The 20,618-nt window shown below is 36.1% G+C and overlaps 3 protein-coding genes, 1 long non-coding RNA gene and 1 other non-coding gene across 5 annotated transcripts; 3 read left to right on the top strand and 2 right to left on the bottom strand.

Moving 5' to 3' along the window:
* Window positions 1–48: 48 nt before the first annotated feature.
* TRNAQ-CUG (transfer RNA glutamine (anticodon CUG)) lies at window positions 49–120 on the top strand. Its single transcript has one exon. It is a non-coding gene; the product is annotated as a tRNA-Gln (tRNA).
* A 2,337-nt stretch (window positions 121–2,457) lies between these two features.
* On the top strand, window positions 2,458–3,347 carry LOC140784279 (glycine-rich RNA-binding protein GRP2A-like). Its single transcript, XM_073131573.1, has 2 exons — window positions 2,458–2,719; window positions 2,823–3,347. Exons 1-2 carry the CDS (start codon window positions 2,606–2,608, stop codon window positions 3,162–3,164), a joined length of 456 nt encoding a protein of 151 aa, XP_072987674.1. The 5' UTR covers window positions 2,458–2,605; the 3' UTR covers window positions 3,165–3,347.
* A 270-nt stretch (window positions 3,348–3,617) lies between these two features.
* Window positions 3,618–8,262, bottom strand: LOC140784277 (ADP-ribosylation factor-like protein 2). Its single transcript, XM_073131572.1, has 5 exons — window positions 7,942–8,262; window positions 7,708–7,818; window positions 7,446–7,608; window positions 5,172–5,252; window positions 3,618–3,859 (listed from the first exon to the last, which is right to left on the bottom strand). Exons 1-5 carry the CDS (start codon window positions 8,169–8,171, stop codon window positions 3,722–3,724), a joined length of 723 nt encoding a protein of 240 aa, XP_072987673.1. The 5' UTR covers window positions 8,172–8,262; the 3' UTR covers window positions 3,618–3,721.
* A 468-nt stretch (window positions 8,263–8,730) lies between these two features.
* On the bottom strand, window positions 8,731–16,524 carry LOC140784276 (cyclin-T1-3-like). The gene is made up of 7 exons (XM_073131571.1): window positions 16,290–16,524; window positions 14,005–14,247; window positions 13,657–13,738; window positions 12,549–12,683; window positions 11,202–11,377; window positions 10,970–11,121; window positions 8,731–10,122 (listed from the first exon to the last, which is right to left on the bottom strand). Exons 2-7 carry the CDS (start codon window positions 14,238–14,240, stop codon window positions 9,104–9,106), a joined length of 1,800 nt encoding a protein of 599 aa, XP_072987672.1. The 5' UTR covers window positions 14,241–14,247; window positions 16,290–16,524; the 3' UTR covers window positions 8,731–9,103.
* A 610-nt stretch (window positions 16,525–17,134) lies between these two features.
* On the top strand, window positions 17,135–18,601 carry LOC140784982 (uncharacterized). Its single transcript, XR_012108354.1, has 2 exons — window positions 17,135–17,502; window positions 18,209–18,601. It is a non-coding gene; the product is annotated as an uncharacterized lncRNA (long non-coding RNA).
* The last annotated feature ends 2,017 nt before the right edge of the window (window positions 18,602–20,618 follow it).

Here is a 20,618-nt window from a genome sequence, read left to right as displayed (position 1 = left end):
CTAAGTTTTGATTATTATAAATTATTTACATCACCTACTAACCAACTTGGTCCCATGGTCTAGTGGTCAGGACATTGGACTCTGAATCCAGTAACCCGAGTTCAAATCTCGGTGGGACCTTATTTCGTATTATTTTTTAAATTAGTTGTGTTGTTAATGTATGTGTTTCTTTTTATCTCTTTTCAAAAGATTTAGAATTAAGATATTTCTGAGAATATTGCTACTAGGGACATGAGTATATTTGGAAATCAGAACAAGAGGATAGATAGTCAAATGGTAGCCAATGCCCAATATGACTGACTACATATGAAATAAATAGTAAAAAAATTTATGATAAGCAACAAGCTAGAACAACTTATTGCTCGGGGCATCAACATCTTGATACAAATTTGAGTAAATCTAAATCGTACTTTAGTCTAAGTGTAGGCGTCACCCTTCGGAGGCCAACCAAAATCGACAGCAATATTCACAAAAATGTTGAATAGCCAACAATCAAAGAACAGACCCACAAATTGCGCCTAAATAGAAGTAGTGGTACTTTCCTTTCTCAAAAGTTGGAAAGTTTAGCTGCCATGAGATAAGGTTAAGAACAAGGCCTTAAAATGTCCGACCAGTAAGCACTTGAGCTATGTGTATCTCTGTTAAAGAATTTGAATGTGAAGAAGCCTGTTGGGAGTAGACTAGAGGAGGGGGATGACTCAAGAATTTCCATCGACTACATGGATCCCACGAGCCCACATGATTCACATAAGAGGACCAACAAGCGTTAAAAATAAATACCAAATTAATATCTCAGCAGAAGAATCTCTGTATATATCACAGCAATACAAAACAATTAAATATTTTTAGCATAATTTATATTGGTCACGATAAATCATCAAACTTACAATAGGTATGAGTATAAAAAATACATACTTACATGTACAGTATTACTTATTTATACAAAATCATCACCTAATATGTTTGAAATACAAATATATTAATAATAATTCAACTCGATCTCTATATATAACTATCATCTATATAGGACCTAATTCTAAGCTCAATTCATCTTTGCTAAAAAATATATTCATCTATGATGTCTCAATGTATTATTAGATACGATATATGTGACGGTTAGAAAATAAAATGGACATGAGCCAAGAAACTCAGTGGATGGACTTTACCCTATATTAGAGATGGTAAGTAAAATATAAATCATATGCTAAATAATATAATAAGAAATGTTATATTTTAGATGAGCACGTAAATATATCATCAATGGTATATATAATTCATATAATATAGTCATATTATAATATTATCAAATATAATAACATATGATGCCGGATAATTATGACTATTTTATAATAATTTCAAGTGTAAAAATTCTAACTGAAGCTATAATCATGCCTGAAGACTAAAATTATGTTCTGTTATACATAATAGTTGATCAATCAGCAATTTAGATTGGGTATCACTTTAGTTGATAAAAACCACAATAATGGGGGATAATACATCATGCTCATGTTTTATTTATTAGTTACTCATGATTTGCTAATTATAGATTGGACATATAATAGCAATTAGACCTCTGCTCTCCACCGAAAGACAGTTGATTTGATGCAACTTTTTATCCCTCTTTTCAGCTATCGCCTATTTTGACCAATTACTGTATATTTCTGAGTTGGACTGATCCAACGTTTGGTTGGTATCTCTGTCACTGTATCTTCTATAAATTCTATGCAGCAGGTAAAATTATATATATATATATATATCGATTAATTATTTTTCATAGGTCGACTTTGGTTAAGTGTTTGATTTGATCTCTTCAATGTTCAAACTAATCTCTCAGCTTTTTGAAACTCGTGGCTCAGCCGGTCAATTGTTTAATACAGTTAGTTGATGGAGGTTTAATCCTAGTAGTATTTCAGTGCCTATGTATCCATGCACAGGATATAAATTGTTTTAAATGATAAACAAGTTAATTCATATTATAAATTAATTTATTGAGTGATAATTTATGGATTATAATCATAAATGAGTTGGATCAACTAGTTTATAACTTGAATCAAAATATATTAAAAATTTAAATCTTTTTAAAGTCTTTGAGGTTGTATGTGTATTAATAATAATACCAGGCAGCTTTGCCAGCTTCTTTATCATTTTAAAAGGAAACCTTTTAAATTGCTTATCAGAAAACTTCACGACTGACATGTGTCAGTTATGAAGCAACAACAAGAGTAAAGAATAAGTTAAGGGCTACAATAGTAATTTAGTCGGTAAGATATTTTCTGCTCCACATCACGTGATTTGTGACCCACCACGACCTTTTTCCGTAAATAATTATCCGGCAATTAGTGCGACAATTCCAACCGTTCGTGATAACCAATACCATCACGGTCTACCGCACGATTGAAGATCGTAAAAGATAAGGGCAAAAAATAGCGTCTACGAATTAGAAATATCGGTGACCAGAACAGTATTGGGTGAGCTTACCTCCAGCACCGATCTATAAATGTAGGGTCAGGGCACCCTTTTCAACTCGTGCTCTCATAGAGGTGGTAGATTTTCTTCCCCTCTTTCTCGTTCGATCTAGGGTTTCTTCTCTTTCATCTCTCCTACGATGGCCGCCACTGACGTCGAGTACCGCTGCTTCGTCGGCGGCCTTGCTTGGGCCACCGACGACCGCTCCCTCGAGGAGGCCTTCAGGGCCTTCGGCGAGGTCGTGGACTCCAAGGTAAGATGTCGATCTCTGGTGTCTTCTCTTTTATCTGTTACCTTTTGATCTGGATCTCAGATCCAGACATAGATCGGACTGCTGAGGTTTTATCTTGATGCAGATCATCAACGATCGAGAGACCGGGAGGTCGAGGGGGTTCGGGTTCGTGACTTTCGCGAACGAGCAGGCGATGAGGGACGCGATCGAGGGGATGAACGGGAAGAACCTCGACGGGAGGAGCATCACCGTCAACGAGGCCCAGTCACGTGGGGGCGGCGGTGGAGGTGGAGGCGGTTTCCGCCGTGAAGGCGGCGGAGGCGGCGGAGGCTACGGGGGAGGTTACGGCGGTGGCCGCCGTGAAGGCGGCGGACGGGACCGCGGCTATGGAGGAGGAGGAGGAGGGGGGTATGATGGTGGATCTCGCTACTCGAAGGGGACTTCGGACGGCAACTGGAGGAACTGAGTTGGTAGTACTAGTAGTAGAGAAGTTGGGTTTCGATTAGGGAGAGTATCTTAGAGTTTTTTATGGTTTAGCTGGGGGCTCTATCTTTTGTTCTCGTTTACTTTCGTCCGTGTTGCTCCTTCTGAGAAGGATATGGTACTGAAATCAATGGATAAATGGGATTATAAGATCTCTTGTTTGGTATTTGGTATTCTGGTGATTGTTCGTTGTTCCCGTTCTGCTCAACTTTTACTCGCGTTGTTTACGGTATGATTGATAACTTGGCCCATGGTGAAAGGTCATTGGTGCATCGAGATTCTAAATTGGAATCGACTTTATAGTATGGTTAGATCTGTCATTAAGTTTTGTTTGACACACTGTTCAGGGGAATATGACTTTTTATTCCCACTAAGATTCATCTGTTTCTCCCGTGCACCTATTGCGTTCAAAATGCAGCAATTTCCAGAATCAAAATGATAAAAAAACCCTCAGGTAGAGTGTTTTCATTAAGACTAATTGACACAAAGGTAATTTGGTAGACAGCTACTAAATTCCACGCAGTGGTTACACAACTGTCATCAGTCTAGCATGTAAATCCGAGAGGCAATGTCTTGAACCAGCCAGTCAAACCCTTCAAGCAGTCCTTCCCCAGTGTAAGCACTGCAGCCCACAATCTCCCAGTGCCTGGTCTTATCCATGGCATCCAAATTAAGAACCTGAAGAGAGGGAAAAGAAAATTCTAGTATTAGAGGAAGACAGATAAGTTCCTGGTTTCAGATCGTAGAGCAGATTCAAACACGAGTCAGCAAAAGCATTTGGTTTTATTTGTAAGGCGTTACAAAGTTTAAACAAAGGGGGAAATAAACGCTTTTTGCAAATTAGCATATATGTGCTACAAAAGGATACCTAGTATACTTTATTTCGGCCCAGCACATGAGAAACAGAAGTACATTAGCCAGTGCTGACTACAATGGACAATGCAAAAGCAAAATAAGATTTAAGGACACTACATCGTTGGCACTTTCTTGGACCTTCTCCACAGAAACTTATTTAGCTAAATAGTCCACCTAAACTTATTATTTAAAAGGTCTAATTTTGACACATTAGCTGCAAATATAAGATCTAATTTTTTTTTTCTCAAGTTTATCCGAGATATGATAAACCTTTCAGTTTATCTGTCGTTTATCTAATTAAAATAAAAAACACAAATCAAGAAATAGTCTTCTCATCCTATATACTATCTTTAACTGGAATAAACAGCAGATGAGAATATTCAGAATAAAGCTTTGAAATGTTCAATGATTTACAACTTATATAAATGCTAATAAGTTCAGCAATTTTCTTGTTAGGACTATGAGAAACAAACCTCTCTTTTGGTATTAAATTTCAGATGTGGATTATTTAGATAAATAAGTTTATGAGAAGGCTCAATTAAAAACTCATAGGAATTCTTACTCAAACATATATAAATAATTTACAACAATCATAATATCACTTATCTCCTGCCAATGTATAGTATTCGAGATGGTACATTCAATGTAGACCCAGCCTAGAACTACGTGAACACAATGCACCTCTCTCACTTTGTGTAATGTAAGTAATCAATGTCAGAGTAACATCACACGTGAAAAACTCTGTCGAATGGGCAAGTTATATAGCTTCTGTAGTAGTCTTACACAGTAAAATTTGTCAGGAGGTACAAGCTGAAAACTTTGGGAACCTCATGTTATGGAAATGTTCACAAACATAATTTAATATATCTCCAGTAGAGAAGATGTCACAGGTATGTAGACCTGCAATTTCATCTTCCCTGTTTCTGATTAAAACTAGAACGTATTACAGGTAACTGAAGATTATAACAGTTCGATAACACTGAGGTAAAATATATGATTCAATAAGATGCCATTAACATAATACTATGAAAACAGATCAGCATTTCATAAGATTTATGTATCTCACATTCTAATACTCCCTGAAATTTAACCAGAGATAACAGTAGTATAAAAGTGAACATCAACCTTCACTTACTTTAACAATTTCTTCTGGTTTGAGAGCGCCCTGAATATCTTGCTTATTTGCAAATACTAACAAAGATGCTCCTGATAATCTCTGCAAAAGCCAAGGCAAGTGAACCTCAAATAAACTTAACCAGTGAAACAGAATGAATATAAAATTCATAATAGCAAGAACTTTTCATAAATTGCGGGTCAAACTTGGCATTAAACAATTAACTTAAGCGCATACCCCTCCTTGAACAAGACAATGGAGCTTAAAACCTGTCTTCTTTTTTCTGTTCTTTCTTTATTCCATTACTTTGGTAATTCCATAAACATCTTTTCTTTTGCAATTTATGATATATAAGTATATAACCTATCTGTTTGAAATCTGTTCTATCTTATTTTCCTTCCCATATATAAATGCTTCCATAGAATAAGCACTCGTTTGCATAACTAACTGCATTATGTAGATCTCTCTTGGCACACACCAAAACTGTATTTTTCTATGTCAAGATGGCAAATCAATTGTTCGTTTTTAAATATTTTTATATTATTCATGGATGGCCGAGTCACAGGCATGGCCTGTGCCGACCACCTGCCGGCACGGCACGACGCACACATGTTGCGGCACTTGCTAGCCGTGCCATAAGAGTGGGAGAAAAAAAGAAGAGGAAGACTACTCACCTTCACTCTTCGAATCGTCATCGTCGCTCGCCGCCATCATCACCCGTCGTTCACTGTCGGAGAGCTCCATCAATGAAAGCGTCGTCGCATCGCATTCTACACTAGAATGCCCCAACCCTAGCTCAAGGAGGAAGAAGACCTTGGGTGGGTTGGCAGGTGAATAAAGACTTAAGTTGCAGATCCGGATCCGCCTTCATCGACGGAGCTCTCCGACACGACGGGTGACAACAGGGGCAAGGTCGGTGGCAACGGAAGCTCAACGATGAACATATAGTCACTAGGAGGGGATGCCGTGTGACAGCCCTCATGCCACATGCTGGTATGCCGCCGGCACGATGAGTACCAATTGGCACGGCCATTGTTGATTTTATTACCACTTGGGAAATCAAATTTGCCATAGATGGTCATGTTAAAAAATAACTAAAGGACAATTATGAGACAAGATGATCTAGAAATTAAGCAAAATAGTTTTTAAGGAAGTCATATGGCCAAGATATATGATAAATGAAAATCATTTTTGATGGAGATCCTTCATTCCTAAATAAGCATAACACCACCAAAAGGAGTAGTTTTGGAATGACATAACTCCGCTAAATCGTCTCAAGTATGATCATATAAGAATCAAACTAAAGGTCATAAGGTATGCAATACTTTACTATTGTGTGCAACAATGCACATTAACATCTTTTTGGTATTACAGTGATTAGCTATTTGTCAATCTATATCAAAGCTATATCACAGTGTCAATGTCTTTACCCTATATTGGTCTAGCACATCAACTTTTGTATAGAGACCTTCAAATACACAAAGAAATTGAGCAATATATGTTGATGAATCCCAAGTTCAAACTTCTCCATTAGAACATACATGGATATAATAGATTATTTCTATCATCATAATGTGTGATAGTCAATAATGGTGATATGGAGTTATTTACAAGGTATAACACTTATATTTTCCAAGTAAAATATTCAAGGACTTTGTATTTTGTCAGAACAAGCCGTGCTGCTTTTAACATAATCCACAAGCTTCAACTATAGCCTACTAATTCATGAAAGGAAACTGTATCTTCAAAGCAAATTGGTTTTCTTTTGGTTCCGGATTTACTAGTTAGACATTATTCCATCCGGATAAAAGTTTGGAAATCTTCCAGGCTCCAGCAACAAACCAGCGTACTCTATGTGAATGCAATTTTCAATATTAGGCCAACAAGCTATTGATTCCCACATAAGTAGAAAGAGCAGAGCATGAAATAGTATTGGTGGTGACGCAACTTCAAAAAGAACAATCAGATGTCGTTTTGCCAAAAAAAATTTCTCACACTAGAAAATTTAAACCAGGACGTAACATTCAGAATGGTTAACTCCATATCACCTATAAATAAGAGCTACAAAAGGTACGAACCCATACGTTCTATTAAAAAAGAAGTCAAGTGTAAGGAACAGCTTGGCCAACTTCTTAGAACGAGCTATTGCAAGATGACCCGATGGCATCTTTTATTTGTATAAGACCAAAGGAAATTATGAACACCACAACTTTCTAGGTCAAAAATATTGGAACGCATCTATTTTCCTTCAAAATTCTGAATGGTTATACTCATAAGAAGAATCGAGTCAGATACCTCTTCTTTCAACAGATTGTGGAGCTCCGCCCTGCAATCGTCCAACCTCCTGACATCGGAGCTGTCGACGACCCACACCAAGCCATCGGTCTGTTCGAAGTAATTTCTCCAGTAGGATCTGATGGTCTTCTGACCCCCAACATCCCAAATGTTGAGAGAATACCTAATTAACATCGCAATGCAGCAATCAAATCCCACCCAATTCTCAAACATCACCGCAAGAGAGAGCTAAAGAGGAAGATCTAAACAAACTATTGCTTACTTCTGGTACTTGATGGTCTTGATGTTGAAACCAAGGGTGGGGCTTATGACGCTGGTATCCTCGCCGTTGATCTTGAGCACGATGGTCGTCTTACCAGAGTTGTCGAGGCCCCTGGATTCCAATAAAAGAAAGAATCAGAGAGAGAGAGAGAGAGAGAGAGAGAGAGAGAGAGAGAGAGAGAGAGAGAGAGAGAGAGAGAGAGAGAGAGAGAGAGAGAGAGAGAAGGGAGCTTACACCATGAGAATTCGCATCTCCTTCTCTTTGCGTTTGATCTTTCGTATGATGCTAAGGAGACCCATGAGAAAGGGATCTGAGGAGCAGATTTCGAACGATGGATTGGATAATGCTTGAGTAGTAGTTAAGGTTATAACTATGGAAGAGACGACGAACTCAGAGAAATGAAGAGAGGAAGGGGGGAATGGGGACGGGAAATAGAGGCTACTCTGGTAAGTGGGACCTGACATACGAAAGTTGTCACTCTGATCTCATTTGATTTCATAAAGGGAACGGAAAACAAAAACGAGAACAAATGTCTTTCGATTCTCAGATCCAGACGACTGAAAAATTGAGGACGAATAGGATGTCAAAAATGACAAAAATTATTTCTGCTTGTCAAAACTTTTATTTCTCATTTTCTACACATTTAAAAAAAAATTTAGAAAAGAAATAAAACATGTATATTTAATATATTGACTAAAATACGTTATTCATATAATCGAATCTGAATCCAACTTCGAGAAGGAGCTCAAAGATAGTGGGTTTATAATACCTTCCAAAGAGTGATAGAAAGCCTCATGCAAAACCCTAATTTTCAATTTCTACATGTTTCTGACTTCAATTATTACAAACTTACAACCAGTCAGTCATAAAGCAATTCAAACTTAGCTGACGGCAAAATATAATACCTAGAAAGAGAAGACAGTTCAATTGTTCATATAATGAACACTAGGAATAGGATAGAACTTGCGACACTAACCCAAAATCAAACATATAAAGAATACAACAAAGAAAAATTAGATTGAGTTTGCGAACAATTTTTATCTTTATTATTGGAGAACATGTAAAACATTAGATATTTGAGGAAAGAATCCAAGTATTTCAAAAAAAATATTATCCCTCATAAAACATCTTCCCAGAAAACAAAATCCAGGAAGTTTGTCTTTACAACCTCAAATTATAAGCACGACGATTTGCATAGCAGAGTTCGATTGCTCAGCAGTACAAAGCTGGTTATAAAGTCTTTAGTCCGTAGTGCAAAACTGTTACGGATGAAGGTGAAACCAAGTTTTGGCAAGAGAACACAAAGCAGTATACACTCAATGACTTGTCTATAAAGATATAAGCCAGTCTGAACATTAAGCACTTTCTAGATCTCTCTCAGCATAACAACCTGTCATCAAACCTGATTTTCCTGTCTGAGCCTTTTATGTTCCCTCTCAGCTAATCTTCCCAAAAATAGTGCATCTTCTGGACCATCTCGCTGCTTTGATGAAGGTTCATGATACTGTTGGGCATCATACCTGTCCTTGCCACCAAACTGTTCAGCTGGGCTCACTGCCTTTCTCCTGCGACTGCAGTGCTCTGGGGACTGGAATTCTGGACTATCCATTGATAGTTCCCCTTCTTCAGTGTTCTGTATCGCTTTACCAGTTCCGAGGTTTGCATTTTCTATTGCATGGCGGTTCTTTTGGGGTTCCTCATGAATCGCCTTAGACCAGGTCTGCCTCCTCTCCTGCTTAATCCTTTCATCCTCCACAGCCAATTCAACACCATGTTCCAGCTCTCTCTCAATAAGGTCATCTTCATCTGTAACATCAACTTTTCTAGCAACATCACCTCTGGATTTTCTCCGTTTTTCTAAAGCAGCTTTCACCTTGTCCTTGTCGATCTTCCTAATAGCATCAACCATTGGGGAGTGACCTTTGAGGCCTTCAGTGCAGCCAGAAGTCCACTCTTTAGTATCATTAGCTCCACCAAATGCAGGTGCTGAGGGCTGTTCTTCTAAAGATTCAGACTCAAAAGTGGATCTGTATTCTAGAGATCCTGTGGTGCTCCCTTGTTCATGATGTCCATGATCCTTCATACCAATATCACATTTAGCTTCTCCAAGTTTATTGCTCATCTGGTCATTACCTTCACTTGGCAAATTTCTGTGTGCCACATTTTGCTTATTGGGGTGTGGTGGTACGTGCAGAGGGTGAGACAATGAGCTTGTCGTGACAGAGAGCTGTGAACTAGAAGGTTTTGTTGCATGAGGATATCCATTTTCTGTAGGAGGGTCTTCAGCAGCACCTGGAGCTTTAGCAGGTGGGCGTTGATTGGCCCCACTTGCAGAGCTCCCTTCAGTTTCATTTCCATGGGATGGTGGTGCCACACGGTTTTGTTCATACAATTCCAACATTTGATTGCTGACCTCTGAAAGCAACACATTCCCAAGTTAACATCATGATCAAGATACAACAGCAATGGTAAATGATGCAAAATACAAATCAACAAACTTTGGAATAAATAATTACCTTAAGAAAATAAAAAGTATAATCCTTTTGTGTGTGCAACGGCAAAATTAAGGGGGTGATTTCTGTTGTTGGTGTTGGTAAGGCTCTTTTTCTGTTGGTGGTTGTATTACAAAAATACAGCAACATTTACACCATAAGATTCTATAGAAAGTTAGAAATGGGACATATTGGACCCAAGAAACAAGTACATCTGAATGGCATCAGTGGATAAAAAGAAGCAACTATTTGCAACTAAAAGAAAACAATCAGAAAAAACCAACATAATCCCAAAAGAGATATTGTAACCATAAATTATCTTATAGACAGCGAATAAAGTCCTGTAGGTTTGTAGTTCTCCCAATTCATTTCATATCTTATACGTGTGTGCCTACATTCCCGCTAACAAACCACTCCAGAAATAAACCCACCAACTTAGGTGCATAAGTACATCTTAAACATCCAAACAACAACTATGACCTGCATATGAAATATATGATATGGCTCAAGTCTCACAATCAAATACCTAACCTCTTTTATCTTCACATAAAATCCTTGCATGCATTTTGTAACTAGGGAAGTAAAAATAAAACACCTACAAAATGTATGACATCAAAACTTTCCAGATAGCTATACTTGGAAAACTGGGAAATATCCTACAACCTCAATGTTGCAAGCTTAAATCATCTCAAGGCCCATATCTAAAATTCAAATTGAAAGGCATAATCGAGCAAGTATATGCGATGGACTTCCACATCAAACACACCAACCTTCCAATTGTCGTGGATTGACATCAAATTCTTGCCACCAAACTCTCTCACCATCAGATGGAAGCTTGACTTTCAGAAATTTTGCAGCCAGGAAGACGGCACCGGCTGCAATATGGTGGGGCTTAAATTGCAGGCAAAGCGAAGTACGTAGCCTGCACACCCCTTTTAATGCGTAATGAATATACACTAAATAGTTAAATTGCAAAGGAGGATAATAATCGCTTCAGCATACCCATCATTGACAAAATTCCAAGCAACTTGTGCTAGTGCATTCTGAGCAACCTTAAACTTTTTTATTGCTTCAACCAGGGGTTTATAAGGATGATATACATTTAGATCGAAACCAAGAGTTGCAAGTACCAACCGTTCACCAAGTAAAATAAGCTCCTTCTGCTGTTCATATACTTCCTGCGTAGAGAGAGTAATTACCATTATAACCAACGCATAGTAGCCTATTATGCACCAAGTCAAGTTGCAACTTGGAGATTTACTAGAATAGTGTTCACATATAATACATTCCAGAGAATTCATAACCAAACAGAGGCATCAACAGTTGAAGTTAGATTTTTCTGAAAATAAGAAGAGCTACAGTTATATTGTCCATAATGTTCCAACTTTCCTAGACTGTGCATACAAATTTCACCAAATTAATCCCATCACATATTTAAGTTTCTTTCAAAATCTAGGCTCCATTTTCTTTGGGAATAAGACTCAATTGAGAATAATTATTTCTATATCTTACTACTAAAATGTGACCTTTGTGCTAAGAATAGTTATTCCTATGTTCATTTATAATCTAAAATAATAGTGTAATAATTATATTTGATGTGACTTAAAGTGAAAATACAATACAAATAAAAAGTGAAAATTAACTAAAATGCCCTTGCTTTGACATATAAATTTAAACTAAAGTATTCTTATTTACTATAGGTACACATTACATACTTCTAAGTATGTAATGAAATATATTAGTTGGAGAAAGGAAATAGGTGGGAAATTTAAGCGAAAATAGGCATGAAAATTTAAATTAGTTTTTGTTTGTGAAATGAGATAAGTGGGTAGTAGGAGAGAGAAATTTTAAAATCACTTGAGTCAAATTAAGGGTAAAACTGTAATTAGGCTTTTGTGTGGTATAATTTGAATAATATTTCTAATTTGGAATAGGGATAATTTGATGTTTATTTTCTAATCTAAAATAGTGCTCCTAATTTAGACTAGGGAAAAAGATAATCCTGAAGTAAACGCTAAAGGTTTAAGTGCCAAAAAGGAGGGCAACAAACAAAACTTATATCCTCCAAGAGGGACATCTAACTATTAATGGGTGTTTTCGCGCACAAGGCTCCTATTTATACGGGGACAGATGAATTCCGATTATGGAGAGGTTGTTTATGTGACTTGCATCCATGCTAGCAGTAGCGAGCCTGACAGTCATGCTAAGTAATGTGCTGCAACTAATTAACTCTTGGAAGAAGCATAGTCTAGTGGGAGTAACAAAGAAGGAGAACAAAACTGCAAATTGCAGCATTCAGAAACTAAAAGATATACCAACAGAAGTTACAAAAAACAACTGATACGTTACCTTCTGTTTGATTCTCTGGGCAGCAGTAGGGTCCTTCTTATGTATAATCTCATATGAGACAAGAATAACATCCTTTATCGGTCGAGGAGTTTCTTCAACCTTTCCCGCTAGAAACATGCAAACAGTAGCAATAGTCTGCAGGCATATCAGAATGACAAGTTAAGAAACAGCAACTAAAAGGCCAAAAGAAGGTGCAACAACCTTATATTTGGCTTTGTTGTCTTATATATCTGTTAGAACTCGTTACGCAAAATTGAATAGTTAGGTTTTTTAATCTTTTATTTTTCAGTATTGCTTTTCACAAAGCAGACATATTTGAAGGCTAACAGCCAGCAAATATGATATAAGATATGCACATACCAACAGAGATATATATATGGACATACATATATATAGTTATATACAATATGGGTTTTCAAAGATAAATGACAGCAACTAGAAGTTCCACTGATAGCACAAAGGGATGATTAGTTTGTGTATATGTCTCTTGGGTGATTGGAATTAGTCTCCTGTTTGATAATACAAATAGCACTTTCCTAGTTAGACCTAACTCGCAAATCTCACGTCTATCAAAATTCTAGAAAACCAGAAATCTACTACTAATGTCAATTCTTGATGTTGGCATTACGAAAATTTTCCACCTGTAACAGTAAATCCACTCCATTTAAGTATCAAAAGTCATCTTTCTCTTTTCTGCTCTCAAGTTGTTGCACATAAGGCTCCTACAGACTAGCCATTGCAGTACTGAAGAGGACAAGATATGGATAGAGGTATATGCCCCCCCATCCTGTTACTGAAGAGGCCATCTCATGAAGGTTTTCTCGAGTTGATCGGATAAATTGTAATCAGAAAGTAAAATAACTGATGTAAAATACAGTTCTTAAATTTAAAATTTAAATTGATTTTCCTTTTGAGGTTTTCCATGAAGGTTTTCTCTCTTTAAATATATCATTTTCATGAAACACACACTTTCATATACAGATACAAGGACCAACAGGTCAGATTTCATGTATAGTATATTGAAGCCTTTTAATTTAATACTGTGAAAAGCAAAGAGAGAGAACATTTGCATCAAGAAGGCAGCAACATATAATAGTATTGAACTTACCCGTCTATCATTTTTTATATGGGACTGGCGAAGGAAAAAACGATGACAAAATACAATAGCAGTAGCAATAGTCACTTGAGGCCTGCATCAAAAGAACCTGTATGTTATCTCCATTGTGAATAGCAGTATCTATGCATAAAAACAAAACCAAACAACATTTTATGCAATTCTATTTCAAATTTCAGACTTCAAAACCAGAGGGCTTCTGAACATATGCTCCATAAATTTCAGAGAAAAGGAATCAACTAGGTAACCAACTTCACATAAAATACACATATAAATCTCGGAAGAAGCTAAACAGTTAACGACAGCAGCAACTGCAAAAGTAAAAGAATACAGAAACTTTACACTTTAAGTTTCATGCCCAAATCTTGCAAATATGTGCAGTATGACTTGCGAAGGTATGTCTCTTTCTTCAAATCGATGCCGTCTCTCCTAGATGGAGAATTTTCTTCAATTTCTTTTCGACCAAGATACCAAGAAGGACCAGGACAACTTCTGTCATGGCTGTCATGTGAAAACTTGTGTAAACTACTTTCTGCCGTCCCATGGTGCGACGAGCCCCCAGGTAGTATACTTGCCATGCAGATCCTGTCCTCCAAATATATCTAATCAAAATCTTTTCAGAAAAAAACAAAAGCAAATCGACTGTGTCTGCTAATATGATAGCAAATGCAGCAGCAAGTTCCTGAAGGTGTAATATACACAGTCAATAGTAAAATTGTGCAGATAAAAACCGCAGCTACTTTAGTTTAAAGCAAGCAATAGTATGTGACATGTAAATATTCTGACACAGTTCATCTATAATTTATCAAAGTACAGTTAATTGTCCCGCAATTATTGAAAATTCATATTTCTGTATCTAATGCCCAAAGTACAAGAAGGGCAAGAACTTGTCTGCTAAATGATATAGCAATGCGATTCTAGTTCCAACACAGCCATATACACGGATTACAGAAGGGGTGTCCCATCCATGAGACCCAACAAGCATGGCCTGAGGTGGGATGAATGCAGCCTTATATTTCTGTTCGGAAAAAAAATTCTCTGTGACGCAAATTCCAAAGCCGAGATTCACAGCATCAACCGTTAATATGAAATTCACAAAATTTGAAAATGACTGGAAGTACGCCTAAGAGAGAATGAACCAGGTGACAATGCAAGCATGGGGAAGCAGCTCAAATTATTGAAAATCAGCATGATAAAGGTCTAACAACTAGCAGGTTTATGGGCGAGTTTCAGAAGCAGTTTGATATGTAAATGCAGAATATTACTACAAAGCTTTCATGAGACAACCACTAGTTAATAGTTACTAAAGGCTTGGAACCCAAACGACGCATCACTAGAGCAGCCAAATATCCAACCAAGCCTAATACATCTATAGTTTACATGGAGCATGACAGCATGATTGACTATAAGATAATCAACTGACGCATTAATTGTCCAGGTCAAAAAACTTAAATCTGACTTGATCTACAGAAAAATCGGAGACCAAGTGGAACTAAAAATAAGAAGGCTTCTAAAAGAAGCAGCATTTTTGTGATCATCTTTCGACCTTATACTAACCTCCCAGAAATTACTTTCTAGAGGCAAAATAGGGATTTGCCAGTGGGAGTATAAGACTAGCCTGCAGGTAAAATAATAAGCCTTCTTAGTTGCAGTCCAGAGCCATGCAATTGAGAAGCAACCCTCTCAAGAAAATCTTCTAGGCATGAGAATAGTCTAGATGAGGAAGAGATAAATAGTTTTTTTGAATTTAGAGGTATATTTAGTAAGGTCATATTAACCAAAAAAAATGCATATGAAGTTTATCCTCACAGTTGAGATCATGATCTTCTTTCATAAATGATCATAAATGCTGCCAGACTTGACGAATAGAATTTCTGTCCAGCTATAGCTTATTCCTGATTGATTTGTATGTCATGCGAATAAATTTAGGAAGAACAAGAAAGGAAATTCCTATTTTCCCTTTTACTAGCACCAAAATGAACAATTTTCTCGGTTAAACTGATAAAAGATACTAAGGTTAAGGAATTGAAGGTCCTACTAGATCCCAGTAAAGTGAAAAGGAAGTGATTGTTTTCCCCATCAGTGAGATCATGGTGATTACTCATAAGTTATCACCAACGCTACCAGATTTGTCGAATATAGTTTCTTTCGCTTGTTCCCTGTTATCTCTATATGTCACGCAAACAACTTCACAAAGAATGAAAAGAGAATTATCAACAGGCCCTTGCGTTAGCACCAAAATAAATAATATCTTTTAGGCAGAAACCATTGCAGAAGTAATCGAAGGTCTTCAGATGCCGGTGAATTAGGAAAAAGAGAAGCAACGTCGGTGTTCCCGACAGTTAAGATCATAGTGATTTGCTCATAAATTACAACAAATGCTGCCATAATTGTAAATAGAGTTCCTTTTCCACATTTCTGGTTAAGAACAAACTCCCAAAGAATCTCAACAACAGGAAAATCTTTCACATGCACTTGAACTAGCACCATTACAAGCGATTATTTCGAAAAGAACATATGCAAAATATAACAAAATCAAATATCTCTTGATGCGGGCGACATATCAAAAGCAGCGACTGATCTAGCGCGACGCTAGAACTAGGAAAGAAGGCGAAAAACAAACTTACCTCGTTTCGAATGAGAACAGAACCCTAATCTCGGGCGCGCGCCTTCGGATCGAAACCTTCTCGACGAAATAGAAATTCTACTGACGACCGGATCGAAGAGCGAGCGCTGAAACGAAACCAGAAACCCTAGGAGCGAAAGTGATTACTGCTTGGTAAAAATGTGAGCTAAAGCCCAAATAGGCCTCGCCACCTCTCTCCCCACCGTGCGGCATTCCTATATCCTCATCTCACGACCAATGAGTAGCACTCGCGCCTCACGTGCTTTGAGATAATCGGTTGCGGATCCAGTAGGACGATCCGATAAGAAAAAGTTCATCGTATGCAGTGTTGGATTACATCAGATGGCCCTATTGAAATAATCATTTGATGTATATAATTCTTGACCGGCAAAACTCTCTTAGTCTCATTCTCTCTGCCGTATATCGAAATAAAAATTTCAAATTATTTAGATAAATAAGAGAGTTTTAAAACTATTTAAAATATGAAAAGAACATTGTGATAGTTAGAACTCTTCTAATGGAATATATATATATATATATATATATATCTGATTTTTTATGGGAGTGTTCTGCTTTAATTATTAAATTGCCACCACATATAAAAATTCTAAACATAGTTGAGGTTACATAAATAATTAAATATCACTCAGTATATATTTTTTATTTTTTGTTTAATACTTTTGTCAGATGGCCAAAATTTCTTGCTCTGCCACTGACCATAAGAGAGGGGTGATTTGTAATTTAAACTTTTTTTCTTTTTTCTTTTGAAGTAGTTTTATAATAAAAAATTGAGATATAATGTTCACGAACACACTCTGTTGGTCAATGTGTGCTCCTCTCTCGAAATCACACGAAAGCTTGAACAGAATCCGGAAATCTCCGGTCTCATAACCGGCAAAAGAAGAGGTCACCACCACTGAAGATGATCGCAGCACTAGCCCTAACCCTAGCTCAAATTCCGATGCTATTTAAGTACCACTGGATCAAGAAGGCGGAGATGAGGAATGGCGTGGTGGGGACCTCCATCACGGCGTGCGCCGTCGCGATGCTCTGGTATCGCCGGAGCTCTCTGCGGTGGAAGCGGGCGGAACTCATCTTGAGAGAACTCAAGGAGGAGCGAGAGGTTGTGGGAGTTGGCCGGCGGCATGGCCGCCGAGATGAGAGCTAGTTTCGCAGATGGGGTGAAGCGGTCTTAGGATAGCTCTTCCCACTGGGTAATTTCTCTTCTTCTCTTATATATGTTTTTTGTTTACTGCTTATTTTACGTAATGTAATGTATGAATGGGACGAAGTGTTAATTGGAACTAATCTAATTAAAATCCAATTGTTTTTCTATCAGCAGGATTGATAGTGTAGATTCTAAAACCTTATTCCATTTAATATAGTGGGGAAGAAGAATAAGATTTTGGTCTTCTAGTCTTCGAAACAAAATATCGTTTCCCTCCTTTTGATGGATATAGACTTGTTACAGGTTTTTGATTTGTTAGTTGTATGTGGGTAGTGGTTGTCCGATGATACTGTCCTCTCTCTTTTAGTAATAATGTATAAGTGGTGACAGTGGTGTGGTTGTATCTTTTTGGTGTACAGTTGTTTGTGTCTACTGAGAAAGGTAGATGCAACTTGGGTTTGTTTCGTTAAATTGAAACAGATCCATTTTTTGGCTTTCTTTCAGAATAAAAAAATTGCCATATAATGATGGGTTCTCACTTTTTATAGGCGTATTAGACTTTTGCTTTAAATTGTGCTTTCTATTTTGATTCAAGAGTTCCTTTTGCGTTTCGTATCAAGGATCACTAGATATTAGGAAATGATGGAGGCATGCTTACTGTTATTGTGAGAAGTGGATTAACCTTGAGGTCTTGTATTTTTATGTAAAGACAATTGGAAGTGGATTAATCTTAATTTGTATTTTGGTTGCAGCTCGGAGGAAGGGGTATTATATGGCTTGGAGCTAGGTGGGACAAAGGTTCGCATGATGCATTTATTAGGGGGTGGAAAAGATGGTCGTGTCACCGAAAAGAAATAGCTGAGGTGTCCGTGCCATCTAATTTAATGATCGGTGCTTCTTTAGGTAGGGGCTGGTACTTGTAGTGATGGTTATTTGTTAGCTTGATCTGGATCCTTGAGATACCTTGAGGGAGACAATTAAACTATACATGAGATAAGTGCTTACTAAGTTACTATTCATGAGATAGTAGGAACATCTTTGACATCTGGACATTGCAATATTTTTATATTTCGTTTTGGCCCCTTGTAAAATGGTTTTAGGAGGAAAGAAATGCTCTGACGGCAATGAAGAAGGTCCTTGAGAAACATGGTTCTGAAATGCTCATTTGCAATGCTGGTAAAAAATTTCCCTTCTACTTTTTCTGTGTTTTATCATCAGATGACCCTGACTTGTAAATGGCCCTTTGTGAGCCTCTAAAATATAATATTTTAATTCTATTTCGTTCGCCCATCACATTATTTCATATTAAAAAAATTAATTTTTCATATTCCTATTTACGGCTACGAAGAATAAAACACACACTATATTTTGTCCTTCTATTTCTTTCGAGCAAAAAAATCGTGTTTGGTTCATATTTGATTCGAAAGATTCATGTTTGGTTCGGAAAAGAGATAAGGTGTGAAAAATTAAGACTCGCGGCTCGAGGACGTAGTTATCCGATAAATAAACACGGGTGCCAAACAACAATCGTGTTAAAAGAAAAATCGAAGTCATTTTTAGTTCTTCGATATTTGAGAATCATGAAATTTTAGGAATTCTTATTCAGAACACTATAAATAGGCATTAATGAAACGAAAAAATTTAGAATTCAATTAAATATTGGGTGGTAAATAAATTATGGAAATTTTCATTTACAACCCCGTATATACAATATCTTTAAAATAAGAATTCAATTATATGTAGGGTGTTAAAGAAAAATTAAGAAAATTTGCATTACAACCCATTATTTATGCAATATTATTAAAATGATGTCAATGTAGGGTTTAAAAAGAAAATTAAGTAAATTTGCATTTGCGTATTTATGCTATATTGTAAGATGAAAATTAATTATATTATAGGGTGTAAAATGATAATTAAGTAAGTTTGCATTTACAACCCCGTGTTTATGCAATATTATGATAAATAAATTCAATTATATTAGGGTGTTAAATTAAAAATTACTAAATTTTGCATTTACAACCCGTATTTTATGCAATATTACAGAAAGGATAATTCACTTATATATAGGGTGTTAAATGAAAATTTAATAAAATTTACATTTAGAACCCCATATTTATGCAATATTTAAAATTTGCATTTACAACCCCGTGTTTATGCAATATTATGATAATAAGTTTGAATTATATTAGGGTGTTAAATTAAAAATTAATAAAATTTGCATTTACAACCCGTATTTTATGCAATATTACAGAAAGGATAATTCACTTATATATAGGGTGTTAAATGAACATTTAATAAAATTTGCATTTAGAACCCCATATTTATGCAATATTTAAAATTTGCATTTACAACCCCGTATTTATGCAATATTATGATAATAAGTTTGAATTATATTAGGGTGTTAAATTAAAAATTAATAAAATTTGCATTTACAACCCGTAATTATGCAATATTACAGAAAGGATAATTCACTTATATATAGGGTGTTAAATGAACATTTAATAAAATTTGCATTTAGAACCCCATATTTATGCAATATTTAAAATTTGCATTTACAACCCCGTATTTATGCAATATTATGATAAATAAATTTGAATTATATTAGGGTGTTAAATTAAAAATTACTAAATTTTGCATTTCCAACCCGTAGTTATGCAATATTACAGAAAGAATAATTCACTTATATATAGGGTGTTAAATGAAAATTTAATAAATTTTGCATGTAGAACCCCATATTTATGCAATATTTAAAATTTGTATTTACAACCCCGTATTTATGCAATATTAGGATAAATAAATTTGAATTATATTAGGGTGTTAAATTAAAAATTACTAAATTTTGCATTTACAACCCGTAGTTATACAATATTACAAAAAGAATAATTCACTTATATATAGGGTGTTAAATGAAAATTTAATAAATTTTGCATGTAGAACCCCATATTTATGCAATATTTAAAATTTGCATTTACAACCCCGTATTTATGCAATATTAGGATAAATAAATTTGAATTATATTAGGTTGTTAAATTAAAAATTACTAAATTTTGCATTTACAACCCGTAGTTATACAATATTACAGAAAGAATAATTCACTTATATATAGGGTGTTAAATGAAACTTTAATAAATTTTGCATGTAGAACCCCATATTTATGCAATA

Source organism: Typha latifolia, chromosome 3 (assembly GCF_019914945.1).
Source record: "Typha latifolia isolate L0001 chromosome 3, TyphaL0001v2, whole genome shotgun sequence".
Taxonomy (NCBI): domain Eukaryota; kingdom Viridiplantae; phylum Streptophyta; class Magnoliopsida; order Poales; family Typhaceae; genus Typha; species Typha latifolia.
The sequence above is the reverse complement of the archived record's forward strand: the minus strand, read 5'-3'. Positions and strand labels throughout refer to the sequence as shown.